This window comes from Pelodiscus sinensis, chromosome 9, assembly GCF_052426305.1.
Source record: "Pelodiscus sinensis isolate ZL-2025 chromosome 9, ASM5242630v1, whole genome shotgun sequence".
NCBI lineage: Eukaryota > Metazoa > Chordata > Testudines > Trionychidae > Pelodiscus > Pelodiscus sinensis.
Window position 1 is genome coordinate 58093489 of NC_143060.1, and position 18646 is coordinate 58112134.

The 18646-nt window shown below is 46.1% G+C and overlaps 1 protein-coding gene across 2 annotated transcripts in view; it reads right to left on the reverse strand.

Annotated features, from left to right (window-relative positions):
- C9H1orf21 (chromosome 9 C1orf21 homolog) overlaps positions 1–18646 on the reverse strand; it is a 191085-nt gene that overhangs the window by 71221 nt on the left and 101218 nt on the right. For both annotated transcript variants that reach the window (XM_075936770.2, XM_075936771.2), the window contains one exon: positions 10414–10508. In XM_075936770.2, coding sequence (XP_075792885.1) covers positions 10414–10508 — 95 coding nt within the window. The remainder of the gene's footprint in view (positions 1–10413; positions 10509–18646) is intronic.

Genomic DNA, 18646 nt, shown 5'->3' on the forward strand with positions numbered 1-18646 from the left:
TACTTTGTAGGTAGTCTGTTCTAAAACTGGACAAATATCTAATGAGTTGATGTACCCCCCTGTCCCGAAAGACTTCTGCCTACCCCCAGGGGCATACATACTCCTGGTTAAGAACCATTGCTCTACATGCTGCAGGTCCTGTGGATTGCTATACCTCTCTCACATTGCTCAGTATAGCTGATAGGTGCACGTGCATCTGTCTAGGGTATACAGTATTCACCCTCTTCAAGCTGTTCCCAAATGCTTTGAATGGTTGTGCCTTGAAAAGGTTCTCATCCGGTACTTCCAAATGTCATGGGCGGAGAGTGAGCCCTTCTCACTGTGACTACCACCAGCCTAACTCTAAGGTCTGGAGGCCTACTATATATAGTAGGATGACAAGTCCCATCACTTTAGGTGCTCAAGAGGGCAAGGAGCTTGATTTCACTATTTTTTCATTTTTCATTTTTTTTTAAATGTTTGTGCCAGTTTCTCTCTCTCTCATTTTTTTAGCTGAATGAAGGATTTTTCTGTCTTGTGGCTTCTTTCTTATGGGATGTCCCTCCAGGTTGGTTGGCACAGTTCAGAGAGTTCCTTTGATCCTTCTTCTTCTACCTGCTGCACTGGAACTCCCAGGGAAGGCAAGTTTTTGCAGTGTGGACAAATGGGTACTAGAGCACATGGGAGAGGCAAGTTGCTTTACTTGGGGGGTGAGGGAAAGAGGGAATTCGTTTTGCTATGTGTCTGTTAGCTAATAACTCTATTACATTCTCTTATTCAGATCTCAAGAGTACAGGAGAGCTGATGAGGCAGTGGGTGGACAGTTGTTACAGCCCACCAGTAAAGTATGTACATGAGCGAGTGTTCGAATGCATCAGTAGGAGTGCACCTGCATTGACTTTGTCTCTTTTTTGTTACTCCTGAGAAAGACAAGTTTTTTCAAAAAAATAAATTTGATTAGTTTTATTTTTATTGTGGTTTTGTGTCCTCTTTTGGGGAACCAATTCAAGGAAGCACTGAAGAATGCACTTTAATCTGAACAAAGTCAATGACATAAAAGCATAAGCTCTGGTGATTTGATGATGTAAGTGTAAAATCAGGAAATCACAGATGGTGAGAGTCAGAAACAGGCAAAAAAAAGCCTCTTAAAAAAAGGAATAAGGGATCTTTCGGAAAAGGCTTTATTTTCCAAAAGATCCCCGTCTAGACTGGCGCTTTTTTCCGGCAAAGCTCCGAGCCGGAAAAAAGCGGCAGCCATGTTTATGCAAATGAAGTGGGGGGGATTTAAATCCCCACTTCATTTGCAATTGCGAAGTGTCTAATTTGCATTTTTTATGGAAAAGGGATGCAGTCTAGACATAGCCTAAGTCTCCTTTGCTGCTGATTAAGCGCACTACTTCTGTTCCTACCTTCAATGGACAAAGAACTACTGATCACACAGCTCTGTATAACAGCCCTTAAAATAGTTGAAGACTGTTATTGCTCCCCTCCTCTGGTGAATAATAAGCATGCTAAGGGTTTGATATGGTACAGCATGTAAAAATTCTTCCAGGTGGACAAGTGGTACAGGACTGTGATTTTAAAGTGGAAGTTCCTGGGTACCATGATACAGCCTCAGTTTGTGTGTGCGCGCGCACACACTCTACTGCTCTAGTAATATGCTCTTCTAAAACAGTATTGTTGTAAAGCTTTAAAATATTATAGAAGGATGCCCACACTGAACTCTTACTATAAGTCTATTTAGCATTTATACAATACCTTTATACTGCAGTATACCTCATCAACGCACTGTAAGAATGCATTCCAAACTATGAAAACTATACAGCAATATATTTAATACAAATAGGCATTCAATGCATATCTAAAAATAGTGAGGGAAGCTTCAGATAATGGACATTGTTAAAAAAAAATCTACGTAACATTTACAGCACTGTAGTTTTTTCCTTTGCAGAAACAGTTGCAGTTTTCCCCTTATATAGAAGGGAAAATATAATAAATACCATAATAAACCTCACTACCATGAAGTGTGCAACTTATTTACTGTTTTAAATGACATTCAGTGTAGAGCAGAGCCACTGAACTTTGGAAGCCCCAGGGGCCCTCAATGATACTCACAGCACATGCCAAGGGCCACAACTTAAGTGTGGTTGTATATACATGCAAACAGCTTCTTTCATAATGACGGGCATGAATTCAAAGATTAAAGCAAGACTACACAATACACAGGACCCATTTAAGTCAATTCTGCTGATATTAATAAAATGCAATATTTACCCTATTTCCACCCATATGACAGCATTTTATTGAGCAATGACAGTCTAGGAATTTAACTACTAAAACGCATATCAACAGACTATTATATTGACTACTTTTTTGTTTTGGCTCCCACCCGCAGGCCGCTTGTCAAGGCCCTGCATAAACCCAAACTTAACCCTGGGCTGCAAATAAATGGGCCTACGTGTTGAGTAGCTTGATGTAGACAATTTAGAGACCTATTTTAAAATTGTATTTTGAAAAATTATTTCATAATGCAGAAATGTAAATATCAATATTTTGTAGTGTATATAAATAATTACACTGATATAATACAAAATGTATATTTATAATTATAAATATTTAGTATTATATTTATTTAATTTGTTAAATAAACATTTTAAATACCATAATTTTCGACTGGGTTTTTAACTTGATACAATTAATTTATTTGCTAGCTATTACTTAATATTTTAAAAAGCCTATTACTGATTATGATGACAATGATCAGCTACAGAAAAGTGAAAACCGAAATTCTGAAATACTACGTGTCAATTAAGTAAATGATTGCATGGATCCAACTAGAATCTCTTCTTAGTTCAAAACATAGCCTAAAAGTAACAACATACATATGGATGGAACAAATTACATTCTCAAGTAACTGCTATAGAAACTCATACATTTTGAAAAAAAAATGATTTTTTTCCCTCATGAAACTGAGATTGAGATATTGGCAACACTGAGGTATACAGGCAATTATCATTCAATTTTCTACAAACTCCTCAGTGATTTTTTTCTTAACTATGATCTGTAAGCTCTCCTACTCCAGTCCCGAGCCTCCCTCCCCAGAGGAGGACGGCGAGGCTGAACCTATCCCCCACCCTAGCCGATTTGTACAGGTGCATCACAGCTGACTGTTCCCCTTCACCAGGGAGCGAGGGGAAAGTGCACACTTTGCTGCATTCACTCTGGCTAAGGAGTGCAGGGGGCAGATGAACCTGACCCTGCCCCAGCTGGGGGACATGCACCACTCCCCGAGCTGTGCCTGTGGGAGCTGCAGTGGCCTTGAAGAGGCATTTCTCAAATGGCCCCAAGCTACCATGGTGAGAGAAGACTGGGGCAGTCCTCTCTCCTCAAGGCAGCTAGTGTACTGGACCCTTTAGCAATTATTTAAATGAAAAAAAATTACTTGAGTTAAGAACCCAAGCAACATCAGGTAAATGTGAGAGAGGGTACGTCTACACTACAGCGCTAGTTCGAACTAACTTAGTTCGAATTAGTTAATTCGAACTAAGCTAGTTCGAACTAACGCATCTAGAACTAAAAACTAGTTCGAACTAGCGTTTTGCTAGTTCGAACTAGTAAGTCCACATTGAGTGGACTCTGAACAGGGCTTAATGATGGCCGGAAGCAGTGCCGGCAGGGCATAAAAGGAGGACTTAGAGCATGGAGATACTGTCTCAGGCTAGCCGAGGGCTGCGCTTAAAGGGTCCCGACCCCCACCCCGGACACACAGTTCTAAGGGGTGCCCCGCTTGCAAAGAAGTTCTGGCTTGGAGTGCCCTGAGTGCCCACACTGGGCACATCACACCACTCGGCCATCAGCCCGGCTGCACTTGCCGCAGGCTGCCATCTGGGGAGAGGGAGTAATTGGGGGGCTGCAGGAGAGCTTCCACCCCCAGAAGCCCGCAGAGCCAGCCCAGTCCTCCCCATCGGGGGCTCGTACCCCATTCCTCCCTCACCTCCTTCCACTTGCCCTTCCCTAGCCCCCCTTCTTATTGATGTACAAAATAAAGATAACGTTTCTTCCAACATTGACTCTGTCTTTATTGAAAAAAACTGGGGGAGACTGGGAAAAGGAGGTGGGAGAGGGGAAGAGAAAGGCTGGGAGAGGGGAGGGCAACTAACATGATCAGGGGTTGGGAACAGGTCCCAGATGAAGAGAGGCTACAGAGACTGGGACTGTTCAGCTTAGAAAAGAGGAGACGGAGGGGGGACAGGATAGAGGTCTCTAAAAGCAGGGGTTGGGTGGAGAGGGTGCATTCAGAAAAGTTCTTCCTGAGTTCCCATAAAGAAGGACTAGAGGACACCAAAGGAAAGGAATGGGTATCAGGCTTGAAACTAGTAAGAGAAAGTTGTTGTTGACAAAGCAAATAGTTAACCTGTGGAACTCCTTGCTGCAGGAGGCTGTGAAGGCTACAACTAGAACAGAGTTTAAAGGGAAGTGAGATCAAGTGATGGAGGTTGGGTCCATGGAGTCCTATTAGGCAGAGGGTAGGAGTGGTGTCCCTGCCCAAAGTTTGTGGAAGGCTGGAGAGGGATGGCACGAGACAAATGGCTTGGTCATTGTCTTCGGTCCATCCCCTCCAGGGTCCCTAGGGTTGGCCGCTGTTGGCAGACAGGCTACTGGGCTAGATGGACCTTTGGTCTGACCCAGTACGGCCATTGTAAGCTCAGGGCTCAGTGTCGGGGGTCTCAGTGGACCCCCTTGATTTTCATGCACACCTGCTCCTGGGTGGCCAGGCTGGCAGCTCTCCTGCCCTAGACGGCCACTTTCCTGTGCCTAGTGCGGAGATCGTGGACGAGGTCCACGATGTCCGCACTAGCCCAGGAAGGTGACCGCCTCTTGCGGTCCAGGGCAAACTCCCGGGAGCCGCCAGCCTGGTCCCGGCAAGAGGGGGTGGGCTGGGGGGCATCGGGTGGGTGGCTCTGTGCCGTGCCAGGTGCAGGGTCTGCTAGCTGGGTGCTGGCAGGCTTGCACCTGGCACGGGCACCGTAGCCAGCCCGTGCCCCTTTAAGGGGTCCGGGGCCGGGAGGGGGGCATAGAGTTTCCCTGGTGTTGGCCAGAGTGGCCACCAGGGAAACCTGGGGAGGGCTAGCCTCCCACTAGTTCGAACTAAAGGGCTACACAGCCCTTAGTTCGAACTAGCTAGTTCGAACTAGGCGTTAGTCCTCGTAAAATGAGGTTTACCTAGTTCGAACTAAGCGCTCCGCTAGTTCGATTCAAATTCGAACTAGCGGAGCGCTAGTGTAGCGCATAGGAAAGTTAGTTCGAACTAACGTCCGTTAGTTCGAACTAACTTTCTAGTGTAGACATACCCAGAGTGAGTGAGAGAGAGAGAGACTGACTCAAGTACAGATTTTGCAAGCAGTCGCAAAAAAACTGAGAAATATCGCCCCCTTACCCCCAGAATTACTGAGTTGAATGTTTGAAAATATCAGATAATTATAGAAAGAGGAATCTGTATTGTAGTAAAATGTTTCAAATTAAAACCAATACATCTCATTACATTTTGGAAACAGAATGCGAAGCGTCATGAGTAAAAGGTACTTTAAGATATTTTACCTTATTCAGCAGTGTAATTTCACAATGAAATGTCATTAGTAGACCAGGAGTATGTAAATGAGGACAATTAAATTAGTCCTATTATGGATGTTAATTAGTCTGTTATGAGGGCACATTTGTACACCTAATATGATGCCATCAAGCTAAACAATGAGTTATTTCTAAAGAAAAGATTAATTAGTGTTTAAAGCTGTGTTATTCATTCCAGTCAGACCCACATGTACTAGAGATTTCTTCAACCAAGACTTTGTTTGCCTTTTAAAATATTAAAATATTGTAAATGTGGTGCAGCAGCCTTACACAGCTCATTTGTATGTACAGGCAGTCCCCGGGTTACATGGATCCGACTTACATCGGATCCCTACTTACAAACGGGGTGAGGCAACCCCGCACTAGCTGCTTCCCCCTAGCAGACCAGGGAGACGCAGAGCGGCTTTTCTCAGCAGACACCTCAGCTTGAGAATAAAGGACTGAGGGAAGTGAGATGTGGGAGAATGAAACTGAGCTCTGGAGAAATATTTGGCTAGAATTCCCCTACAATATGTACCAGTTCTGACTTACATACAAATTCAACTTAAGAACAAACCTACAGTCCCTATCTTGTACGTAACCCGGGGACTGCCTGTATGTGCAAATCATATATTTGAAAGCACAAATTGCCATTTTGGGTACCTAGCTTGCTCAGGGTGTATGTATACACTATGCTCGCACAGATGTATGTATTCAGTTGCACCTCAACACTTAAAAGCTTGCACAGTATCCTGTTGTGCTGTAAAACAACACTGGAGGAGGACTGGACCCCTCACTTTCATGGCTATGCCTAAGTAGAAAATTTAAGAACTACTTCAGGCAAATGTAACGCACAGAAGCACAAAATGATTGAAGCAGAATACAACTGAGTCCAAGCTACACAACTCATCTGAATTTATTTTCCATCAGAGATGGAGTTTGGGAAGCATAGCAGTAAGGCAGAAATCTGGGATTAATAAAAGGGGTTAGGGTGTAGATTTAAAAAGATCTTCCCAGAGCCTTTTATGGTTACTAAAACTCTGGTTGCCTAGAAGTGTCCGATGAAGAGTCAAAATTAAATAACAAATGATTTTCAACTTTGCAACCATTAGGATAGTGCAGGCAATAATTTTTGATGGAAGGGGCCTTAGTGATACACAACTTATCTTCTAAATTGTGAACTTAACGAGCTTACTAAAGGGAAGCTTCAGCTTTAAAAATCTAAAATGTCAATGATTTGTCAATTCCTAGGAATAACAAGCTGTGCACATTTCCAGAGTGAGATCAAGTGTCCTTAAAACAAAACTAGGGTGAGAAGAAAGTGAAAAACAGACTGTCTTGATGTCTAAAACATGTTGTTTATCCTTAAAAAAAATCTATATCATGTATAAACATCCTCTCTGATTAAAGGGTTTCACTTCGTAGCTAGGAAGTGGTATCATTCTCCCCCAATCCTCATATTAAAACTTTCCCCTGCAAAACTGTGATCCCACTCAAAAACAACCTGTCAATACATTATATACATAACATTCAACTGTTCTATAGAAATGTCTCTCAACAAATATACCCAGTACAATAATTATATATTACAACGGTGGTCTCCAAGCTTTTTAACTTAAGTGCAATGTCAGATCTATCTCAAAACCAAATACCCTTGCCCCACCTCCTTCCCACCCCTTCTTTGAGGCCCTGACTCTGCTCCAGGGCCTCACCCTGCTCATTCCATCCTCTTTCTCCCCCATCCTCACCCGCTTTAACCTGGCTGAGGTTGAGGTGCAGGCTCTGGTCTTGGGCCAAGGTGTTCGGTGTGTGGGAGGAGCTCCAGGCTTAGCCTAGGGTGGGATATTGGGGTCCAGGAGGGGTTTCAGTGTGCAAGCTCTGAGAAGGAGTTTGGGTGCAGGGGGGGCTCATGTCTGGGGCAAGAGGTTGGGTGTAGGAGGTGGTTCAGGGCTGGGACAAGGATTCAGGATGCGGAGTTAAGGCAGGCTTACTCCTGCCGTGGCCCTGCACCACTCTTGAAAGCAGCTGGCAAATACAGCAATGGCTCCATGGGCTGTCCCTCATCTACAGGCACTGAGTCCACAGCTTCTACTGGCCACAGTTCCCCGTTACTGATCAATGGGAGCTGTAGTAGTGTCTTCAGGCAAGGACAGCACGTGGAGACTCCCTCTCTGTCTCTCTCAGAGGCCTCAGGGACATGCCAGCCACTTCCAGGAGCAGCAATTATCATAGGGATAACTACGAAGTATTCTGCATCAGCTACACTGCACTTCCTCTCATCCTCACCACGGATAGACAAGCCCCTTAGAGTAACAACACTAATGGTAATTTTAGACAGAAAAATTCTCTCAACTTAGAACGGAACAAATATGCTCAATGAACAACAGCAACAACAAAATCTTGGGTTTTGTATATAAGGATACATCTTAAGGATAATACTAATTTGATGATAAACAAGAAAATAACAGACCTCCAATTAAATTACTGAACACTGATTTTTGGCAATCACAAGTTATAGATATGTTACTTATCCTGAGCAACCGATTTTACAAATTTTCAAAGTCCCAGCAGGGAAGCACAGAGTAAATTATCAATATGTTTCTAGTTTTCTTTTGACCAGCTGTGAATTTCAGTACAGGCATTCTCCACGTTCCAAACATCTGAGTTACAACGTCCGCACATACGGACACTTATCTGCAGCCTCAGGGGTGCAGGCTAGAGGCACAGGTGGCAGTGAATGGTGCACTGGAGGAATGCAGCCAGCACCAGCCCCCAGCCTTTCCCCCAACACGTGGGCTTTAGCAGCGGCTCAGGCAGCATCATCCATCCTCCAGCCAGCCCCTCCCCCCACCACAGTCTCAACATCAGCTTGGGCAGTCCCCAACCCCAGCCTCTGGCTCCCCTCCAGTCCTCCGGACTGTGTCCAGCTCCCATTCACTAGGAGGCAGTGAGTGGTGTGGGCATGGGATAGAGCAGTGGTCCCCAACACGGTGCCCGCGGGTGCCATGGCGCCCACCGGGCCATTTCTGTGCGCCCGCCAAGTGATCGGAGCTGGCCCCGGGCACGCAGCACATGGGCAGCCCCGCCCCCAGGTGCACGGGCTGTGCCGGGCCCAGGTGCGTGGCGTATGGGTGGCCCCGCCCTTGGGCACGTGGCAGAGGAGCGGCGCCAGCCCCAGGTGCACAGTGTATGGGCGTCTCTGCCCCTGGGAACGTGGCACAGGAGCAGCGCCGGCCCCAGGCATGCGGCACATGGGCGCAGCCGGCTCCTGGGTGCACGGCACAGGAGCGGCGCTGGCGCCGGCCCTGGGCATGCAGCACATGGGCTGTTCCAGCCCCTGGCACTCGGTGTATGGGGTGGCCCTGTCCCCAGGCCTGTGCATGGCCCCGCCCCCAGGCGCCCAGCGCATGAGTGGCCCCGCCCCCAGCAGCCCCAAAAGGTTGGGGACCACTGGGCTAGAGGACTCCAGAGGAGCAGGGGGCAGGCTCACAACTGTCGGTTGGGGAGAAGCCATGGTTTAAGCCCCCACTGCCTCAATCCAGAGTCCCCTTCTGCAATCTGAACCCCTCACTTTTGGCACCACCCTAGAGATGTAAAATTTCAATTATTTGGCTAATCAAATAGTCGTTAATGGTGCTTCCGCCTTTGAAGTCTATCAACAGCCGTTGCCCCCTGGCCTCGTGCTTCCTGTGGCGTTTCAACGCGGCAGCGCCGCATGGAGCCCAGGGTCGGCTGGGGACTTCGAGTCCCATGCGGCACTGCCATTTGAAATGCCGCAGGGAGCATGGCATCTAGCTTCATGCGGCATTTCAAAGCAGTAGCACTACATGGATCCCGGGGTCAGCGGAGGAGTTCCCTGATGACCCCTGGCTCCATGTGGAGCTGCCGCTTTGAAAGACGCATGCAGCTAGGAGCCAGCTGGGCATTTCAAAGTAATAGTGCCGCGTGGAGCCCACAGTCTGGCCCCAGGCTCCACGCGGCACTGCCGCTTTGAAGCACCCCCTCTTCTCCTCCCACCTTGCTGCCTCTTTTTGATAGAGGTAACAAGTGGGGGGGGGGGGGCGGGAAGTGACTAGTCAAATAGCCTGTCGACTATCCGATAAGCATTTGCTTATCAGATAGTCGACCAGTCAGTCACATCCCTAAGCCCCGGGCATCCAGAAGAGTTAAACCTAGCCCTGGGGCTGCCTGTAGAATCTCCATCAGCCCTCCTCATCTTCCACTAATTAAACCTGCCTTTCCTCAAGCACCAGCATTCAAGGTTAAATAAAAAACTATTTTTAGTCAAGGGTATTGCCTTTCTGTTTTGTTTAACTACTAATAATATTTTCTACTACTGTATTTTTCATTGGAAATATAAAGTATTTTAGCTACATTATGGGTTAAAAAGCATTTGTGGGCTAGTGTAGGAAACTAACCACCATTTATAACATTGTTTCTATTGGAAAATAAGTTCTGAGTTCCCAACAACTGACTTACAAACAAACTTTTTGAACACAACCCACTCATCAGCTGGGGACTTCCTATATTTCACAAATTCATCATGACCTGCATAAACTTCTATTTGCAAAGGAGGTGAATACAAATACTACTTCCACTGAATTACTTCACAAGATCAAGTATAGGCTAACTCAAAGACAAGCAGGAAAAAGTAATACAGTATTTGTACCTTCTATGCAAGCTATATACAGTTATCACATTTTCAAGAAAATCCTTTTGAAGGATGTAAGCTGTAATATAAACATACTGAACACCGCATATTTCATTATAAAAACAGAGCCATGCTCTTGTTCATTTTATTAAGCAAGTGATAAGTTCAGTCCTTACCAAATTTTCCTGGTTCCTGGCTGCTATTTTCTGATCATCTTCTCCCCCATTTTTCATGTATTTGACCTCTTCCACTGGTTTGATCCTATACTCATCTGAGGACCAAGAAAAAAGAAAGAAAAAAAGAAAAAGTTTTGTACCAGTAGATTTCAGTAAATGGAAAAGCAGCAAACTGGGAAAAAACCCCTATCATGCTGCTTATTATCAACCAATCCCTTAACGATATAGGCCCTAAAAAACTCAGAATCTGCTCTCGTCCTAACACCCACTATAGAAATAATCTCTAGAAAAGAACACTTCCAAATGTGTCTCAAAAGTCAATCTGATGGGGAGCCACAGGAAAGAACTCTCAGATAACTAGGGTTTCTAGTAAGTTCAGGCATTGACGTTTCCTATCATTCAAGGCTTCAAACTACTACTGCCATCGTGCATCCTCTCTGAGAAGATGGATCTGCTCTTGTGAAAGGCTGCATGCTCCCTATTTGTGGGAAGGCATTGTTTGATAATGTTCTAACCTATGCAGCATGCGGGCCAAAGTAATGTAAATGCTTATTACTATTACAGAAAGAAAAAGTGAAGCAATTCTGAAATATAGAAATAGAGCCCAAGGCTAGGGTTAGAGAACTTGAATTCAGAGCCAACAGCATAGTCAGGTCCACCAGCAGTAGGGGACAAAGAGGGCAACCGCCTGGGGGCCTAATGATTCAAAAGGGCAGTACAGAATGGCTGGTGAATTATTCGGAACTCAAAGCTCACATCTTATCAATGTTCTATTACATGTGTGGGCTAGAATACAATGAGAAATGTGAACTGACTCCTTCAAGGTCCAAGTAAATGGATCTTGCGTAGGAGACAATGCCAGGGTCAGAAGAAGTAATCTTCCTCCTTTTCCCCCAGTTATGAGGCAGTGCCCTGAGTACCCCTACATCCAGGGTACACCAATACTGCAAAAACAGAGAGAAAAACAAAACACAGCAGCAAAGGCTCGCGTTATCGGGTAAAAATAGCAGAGCAGCTCAGGCTCTGAGCCCAACCCCCTTCCTGGTTTCAGAATAGGGATGTAAAATCCTGCTTAATTATTTAACCAGTTAAACATTTATTTTAACTGGTTAACTGATTGAACAGAAGCAGGTGGGCTGCTCGCGAGGTACTGGGTAATCAGTTATCAGTTCACTTCCCTATTTCAGGGACCAAGCTCCAATTAGGGTTGCCAGATGGTTTATCCAAAAATACTGAACATGCCCTCCCCCGCCCCGCTGCCAAAAAAAACCACTGTTGAGAAAAAAAAAGGGGGGGGGGACCGAAGTTGACGAGAAAAATAAATAAATAAATGTAACCAAAAAAACCCAGCATGGCCCCTTTAAGGCCTCTGGGGCTTTTTTTTTTTTTTTTTTTTTTTTGCCATCAGTCATCTTGTTTTCTTCTTCCATGGCAGAAGACAGCTTTCCTGTGAAACCAGGTAAGCGGGGAGAAGGAAAGTCCGGGGGAGGAGGAGAGGGTTGGGCGTTGTTCCTGAGTGTGATAGGGTTGCCAGGTGTCTGGTATTTTCGCCTCCTGGTAGGGGAAAAAGTCAGAAAATACCGGACACTTTAGGTGTCCGGTATTTTCTGATTTATTTTTTTTACCAGATAAGAGGCGAAAAAATATTGGACTGTCCGGGTCAATACCGGATACTTTGGAATCCTAGCTCCAACCAGAATGGGAATATCTACACTGCTATTTTTACCTCCCTTTGCAAGTCCTGTGAGCCTGAATCAGTTGATCCATGCTCTAAAAATTGCTGGAGTGTTTTTGTTTTTTCCAGTGTAGACGTACCCACACTCCTCAATTGTTACTCTGGGTACGTCTAAACTACGTTCTATTTTCGAAAGAGGATATGCAAATTTTGCAGGATCTTCTTATCTCACTTTTGAAAGCAGATCTTTCGAAAGTGAAAGTAGTCCGGATGCTTTTTTCCCCCAGGGAAAATCCCCTTTTTCGAAAAAACTGCATAAACCTCATTTTTTAAGGAAGAACTTTTTTTTTTAAAAAAAGGGGGTTTTCCCCCCCAAAAACAGGCTACTTTCACTTTTGAAAGATCCATTTTCGAAAGTGATTTCAGAAGAAGATTTTTGCATATCCTCTTTCGAAAACAGAACGTAGTCTAGACATAGTATGATACTGTGCCAGGAAATGCATACAGCCAGTGGACCCACAAAAAAATGAAACTAGGCTCCTGCAAAGATCATCTCCCACCCACATCAACAGGGTGGATTACTTTAAAAAAATAGCAATTTAAATCAGCAAGCAGAAAACCTTCATTTAAATAACTGATGTTAATTGTTTTGCATTCAAACTTTTTAGTTATTTTTGTAAACAAAGGTTGATTCTCTTTAGCTGTTGATTTGCAACTAAATATAGCCTTTATACTAAATTTGATGGTCCTTTTGACTAACTAGGACACACTATATCTATATAGATTCATTTAAGTAATTATATAGTTTAATTTACATATGTTCAGATTTTTACTTTTTACTTTTTTATAATGTTAGAAAATGTTGAATGATGCACTTCCTAGACAATTAATGTTTTTAGTTGTAATTTGTGTCAAGATCTATATGTATGGAAATCCAGTTAAAAATGCACAAAACCTGAAAATTAATTTTTATTAAATAAAACTCCCTTAAATATACCAGACAAAAATGGTTTTTCAAAGTATGTTGTATGTTTCAAACTAATTCATTTGTTAAAAAAGAAAGTATTATTTTTAGCCAGTGATCTGAACTGATTGTTTCTCATTCTCATATCTCTCAAGATTTTAGAACCAGTACTCTCATATCTAGATTTTATTCACAGATTGATAGAAGAAAACAGCTTTCCTGCTTTTCAACTCCCAGTTTCTTAACTCTGAATGAACCAGTCATTGAACTGAAATGGGTGAATAAATTGAAATGCACAAAATATTGTCTCTGCACCTGCAAAAGCTGCTATTGCTGTCAAAAGCTTGTTCAGCACTTCTACAAACGTTGATTCCAGATGCTTAGCCAGTGACTTCACTACTTCATTTGTTTGGTATTTTTTAAAACTTTGCAGCAAACACATAGTGCTTATATTTTTGTATTTACATGATTTTCATAGATTATAAAACAGTATAGTACAGGCAGTCCCCGAATTACGCGGATCCGACTTATGTCGGACCCGCAGTTACGAACGGGGCTGCCCCAGAGTACACGGACTGAGGGACCTCGCAGTCCTGCCGCCCGTGTACTCTGGGGCTTTCTCTGCGTCTCCCTGGTCTGCAGACCAGGAAGACGCAGAGCAAAGCTGTGGAGGGGCTCGGGCAGCCCAGGGGTGCCTGGGCTGCCCTCCTGCCCCCCGCCTCTCCCCCCCGCGACTTTGCAAAGCCGTGGGGAAGCCGGCAGCGGAGCAGTCCAGGCGCGCCTGGGCTGCCTCGCTGCCCGAGCCCCCCCGCAGCTTTGCAAAGCCGCGGGGGGGCTCGGGCAGCGAGGCAGCCCAGGCGCGCCTGGACTGCTCCGCTGCCGGCTTCCCCGCGGCTTTGCAAAGCTGCGGGGGGGCTCAGGCAGCGGGGCACCCCAGGTGCGCCTGGACTGCTCCGCTGCTGGCTTCCCCGCGGCTTTGCAAAGCCGCAGGGGAAGCCGGCAGCGGGACAGCCCAGACGCCCCGCGGCTGTCCCGCTGCCGGCGTCCTCAGAAGCTTTGCTCCCCGTCTCCCTGGTCTGCTGGTCTTCAGCAGACCAGAGAGACGGGGAGCAAAGCTGCGGAGGACCCAGGCGGTGGGACCGCGGTGCATCTCGTTCCGCCACCCGTGTCTTCCTGGTCTGCTGAGGTAGGGGGGGGGGGCGCAGCTAGTACACCCCTGCCCCCCCAGCAGACTAGGCTTTTCTCTGGACGCCTGTGGCAGAGCAGCTGGGGTGCTGACGGTTGGTCCCGCAGCGCCGCTCTGGGCGCTACTGGTCCAACTCAGTAGCACCCCAGCTGCTCTGGTCCTGATTCAGCCGCTGCTGGTCAGTTTCAGCAGCAGCTGAATCAGGACGCCTGGGGCAGAGCAGAGGGGGTGCTGCTGGGTTGGTCCAGTAGTGCCGAGGAGCGGCGCTACTGGAGCAACCCAGCAGCACCCCAGCTGCTCTGCCCCTGGCATCCTGATTTAGCCGCTGCTGAAACTGACCAGTGCTGACTACAGGAAGCCCGAGGCAGAGTTGCTCTGCCCCGGGCTTCCTGGAATCAGCTGCTGATCAGTTTCAGTAGCAGCTGACTTGCGGTTCTTAAGTTGATTCTTTATGTAAGTCAGAACTGGCGGTCAGTTTCAGCAGCGGCTGAATCTGGACGCCAGTTCCGACTTACATACAGATTCAACTTAAGAACAAACCTACAGTCCCTATCTTGTACGTAACCCGGGGACTGCCTGTATATGGTATAGTATATTAGTAAAGGCCTTACACCATCCATTATAAATAGCTTGATTTAAAAAGCCCTGTATTTAATTAAATTAAAAATACAATCCAATTTTTTTTCATTTCCTATTTTTATCTACTCTATAGAGCATACAACCTCTACAAGCATTAATAATGTCTACCTTAGCTCTTCTTGGACCCCTGCACACAGCAGAACAGCAGTAGTCCAAGTTGCAGACAGAGATCAGTATTTACATAATGTAAACCTTTCTTTTTTACTAGTAGGTTTTCATGCAGTCTATTTCTCTTGTTAGGGTAAACAATCAAAACAAAATAAACACATTTTCCTGATTTTACTGCAACAAAAAGTAAATCTGGAAATTAATCTACTACTTATACCAGCAACTATTTGGCAGCAAAAGAAATTCAGCCCCAAAAGAGTTCACTTTTTAAAAAGGGTAATTTTAAACTGATAGTAATTGTTTTTTAATTTACTTGGTAGTATTGTATTTGGTCTAGTCCCCATGTGTTTTAACCAACATAAATAAAACAAATATTGCTATAAAAATGTGCCAAATGGCAATATTTCAGTAAGATAGAGCTAATATTGAAAATAGATATGTACTGATAAGTTTTAGCAATATTACTCCACCAATGAATATAAACCAAGTCCTATTTCTGAATTCCATCAAAAAAAGGAAATTGAGAAATTAGCAAATTGCAGTTCAAACATCCCTAAATACTAGAAAAACTGGAAATACTGAGTTAAGATTTCAATATCAATCTTCCTTTTGTTCCTCATCTTCAATAATTTTCTCTATTCTCGAGAGACACATTAGATTCTACATGAAAAAAACCTCAAGGTTCCCCTGCTGCATATGTGAATTAGAAGAGCAAAAGACAAATAGAATAGAAAAGTTTTTATATGCTTCATATAACCTGCAACAATTCCTGTATCACTGATGTAGCACAGAGAGAATCTCAGGTCTAACTGTAAGAGCCAGTAGAGTATCAAGTGCTTGTAGTCCAGGAGTGGGCAATAATTTTTGATGGAGGCCACTCCAAGATTTTGGAAAGTGGTCGAAGGTAGCACTCCTTCCATGATATTAATGGAGAAGGTGCAGGGTCTGAGAAGGAGGTTGGGTGTATAAGGGAGCTTGGGGTAAGGGACTGAGGTACAGGAGGGAGAGTGGTGTCTGGGAGGAGGCAGTTGCGACCTAGAGAAGGGGACTGGGATGCAGGAGTTTGGTTTGTGACCTATGGGAGGGGACAAGGGTGAAGGAGTTTGGTTTATAACCTAGGGTAAAAGGCAACTGTGATCTGGACAGGGTATTCGGGTGCCAGATCTGGAAGGAGGCATGGGAGCAGAGGGTTTGTGTATGTTGGGGGGGGGGGGGCAGAGAAGGGCTGGGGGTGCCAGAGGCAGACTCTGGCCAGGAGACGTACCAGCCAGCACCCCAAACACCCTGCCTGCCTGCAGAGCTAAATAGGGTTGCCAGATGGTTTCAACAAAAATACCAGACACACGTGACATTACATCACAATCTACATTATATCTTACAGGCAGTCCCCGAGTTACGTGGATCCGACTTATGTCGGATCTGCAGTTATGAACGGGGCTTTTCTCGCCCCGGAGGACGAGAGCGGCGGGACGCCCAGATGCGCCGCGGTCCGCCACCCCCGTCCTCCGGGGTGAGAAAAGCTGCTCCCCGTCTCCCTGGACTGCAGGGAGACGGGGAGCAAAGCCTTGGAGCATGCCCGCAGCGGGACAGCCCGGGCGCACTTGAGCTGTCCCCCTGCGGGCGTGCTCCGCGGTTTTGCTCCCCATCTCCCGACCAGCAGACCAGGGAAATGGGGAGCAAAGCCTCGGAGCACGCCCGTAGTGGGACAGCCACGGCGCGCCTGGGCTGTCCCGCTGCGGGCATGCTCCAAGGCTTTGCTCCCTGTCTCCCTGCAGACCAGGGAGATGGGGAGCAAAGCCTCAGAGCACGCCAGCAGTGGGACAGCCGCAGCGCGCCTGGACTGTCCCGCTGCCCGCGTGCTCTGCGGCTTTGCTTCGCGTCTCCCAGGTCAGCAGACCAGGGAGACGGAGCAAAGCCGTGGAGGACTTGGGCGGTCCCGCCACCCCTGTCTCCCTGGTCTGCTGGGGGGGTGCAGCTGGCCCCCAGCAGACCAGGCTTTTCTTGCCTACCCCTGGGGTAGAGCAGCTGGGGGCTGCCGGGTTGGTCCCGCAGCGCCGCTCCGGACCAACCTGGCAGCACCCCAGCTGCTCTGCCCCAGGCGTCCTGATTCAGCCGCTGCTGAAACTGACCAGCGGCTGACTACAGGAAGCCCAAGGCAGAGTTGCTCTGCCCCAGGCTTCCTGGAATCAGCCGCTGATCAGTTTCAGCAGCAGCTGACTTGGGGACGCCTGGGTTTCTTACGTTGAATCTGTATGTAAGTCAGAACTGGCATCCAGATTTAGCCGCGGTTGAAACTGATCAGTTTCAGCAGCGGCTGACGCCAGTTGCGACTTACATACAGATTCAACTTAAGAACAAACCTACAGTCCCTATCTTGTACGTAACCCGGGGACTGCCTGTATTTGGAAAATACCAGACATTTATATTTTCTCAATTTGTTTCCCAAACAGAAAGCTCAAATACTGGACTGTCCGGTTCAAAACCGGACACCTGGAAACCCTAGAGCTAAATGCTCTAAGAGCTTGAAAAGTTTCTCGGCCAGCTTGCCTGCCCCATGCCTGCACAGGCTACTTGGCCATGTGCTTGTGTGAATAACTGAGCAGGAAGGGAGGGAGCTAGTGCTTTGTGGCTTCCCTGTTATTCAAACTGGCAGCTCCCTTTGGCCAGTTTCTGGTCAGAAGCCAGCCAATGGGATTGTGCTGAGGGCGGGAGTTACACCAGAAGCCTTCCCCCCCCCCTCAGTTTTTAAAGAAAAACAGCCCCACAGCCTGAGCAGTGTGCAGGGCTGCAAGACAAGCAGGGGAGCCTTCCTGGGGCTCCCCAGAGCATCAGCGGGCCAGATCCGGTGGTTTGGTGGGTCAGCTCTTGCCATGGGCTGTCTTTTGTCCAGGCCTTTTGTACTCCATATGTCCAGTGTAGACATAAAAAAAAATAATTTCTGGGCTGTATCTGGAGACTAACATCACTGATGAATACTAGAAAAGAGGGGAGGTAAAACTGAAAGAAGTAGATACCAGCCAACAGTGGGGTAATGGAGAAGGGCAGGACCGAACAGAGGATCATGAGGGATGATGTGGACATGAGGAGTTCTCCCTTATTAGTGAGTTGACAGATTAAAAGCCAGGATATATGTTTTCCATGGACCATTAGGTGGGCTGTGGTTTGTTAATAAAAAGATTGGTAAGGGCAGAGTTGGGTGGAGGTAAGAGCAGAGATAATCACAATGTGGTGACCTTAATTCAGTATTCCCAGCCTATCTAATGTAAAGGTAATATCCAGTTTATCTGACATTTGAGCTACAAACATCCATTTACCTAACTTCAAAGGAGTAGGAGGGGGCAAGCATAGGGGTGAACAGATGACCAGTAGACCCCAGCAGGCCACAGGCGTCCATGACTGATCTATATTCTCACAGGTACATCTTCAAGTAAATTAACTATACTATTTATATAGCAAATTCCCACAGAGTTTTGAAGCTATTCTGAAAATGCAGTAAGTAAAACAATAAATATAATTCACCACTACAAAAATTAACCTGCGTATTCTCAGAGATGTCTCACGTACCCCCAAGAGTACACATGCCATATTTTGGAAACCACCGCTATAAGGTGTTCAGGGTAAGGACATGTGTGATAGCTAAAGCTCTATCAGCATTTATCTT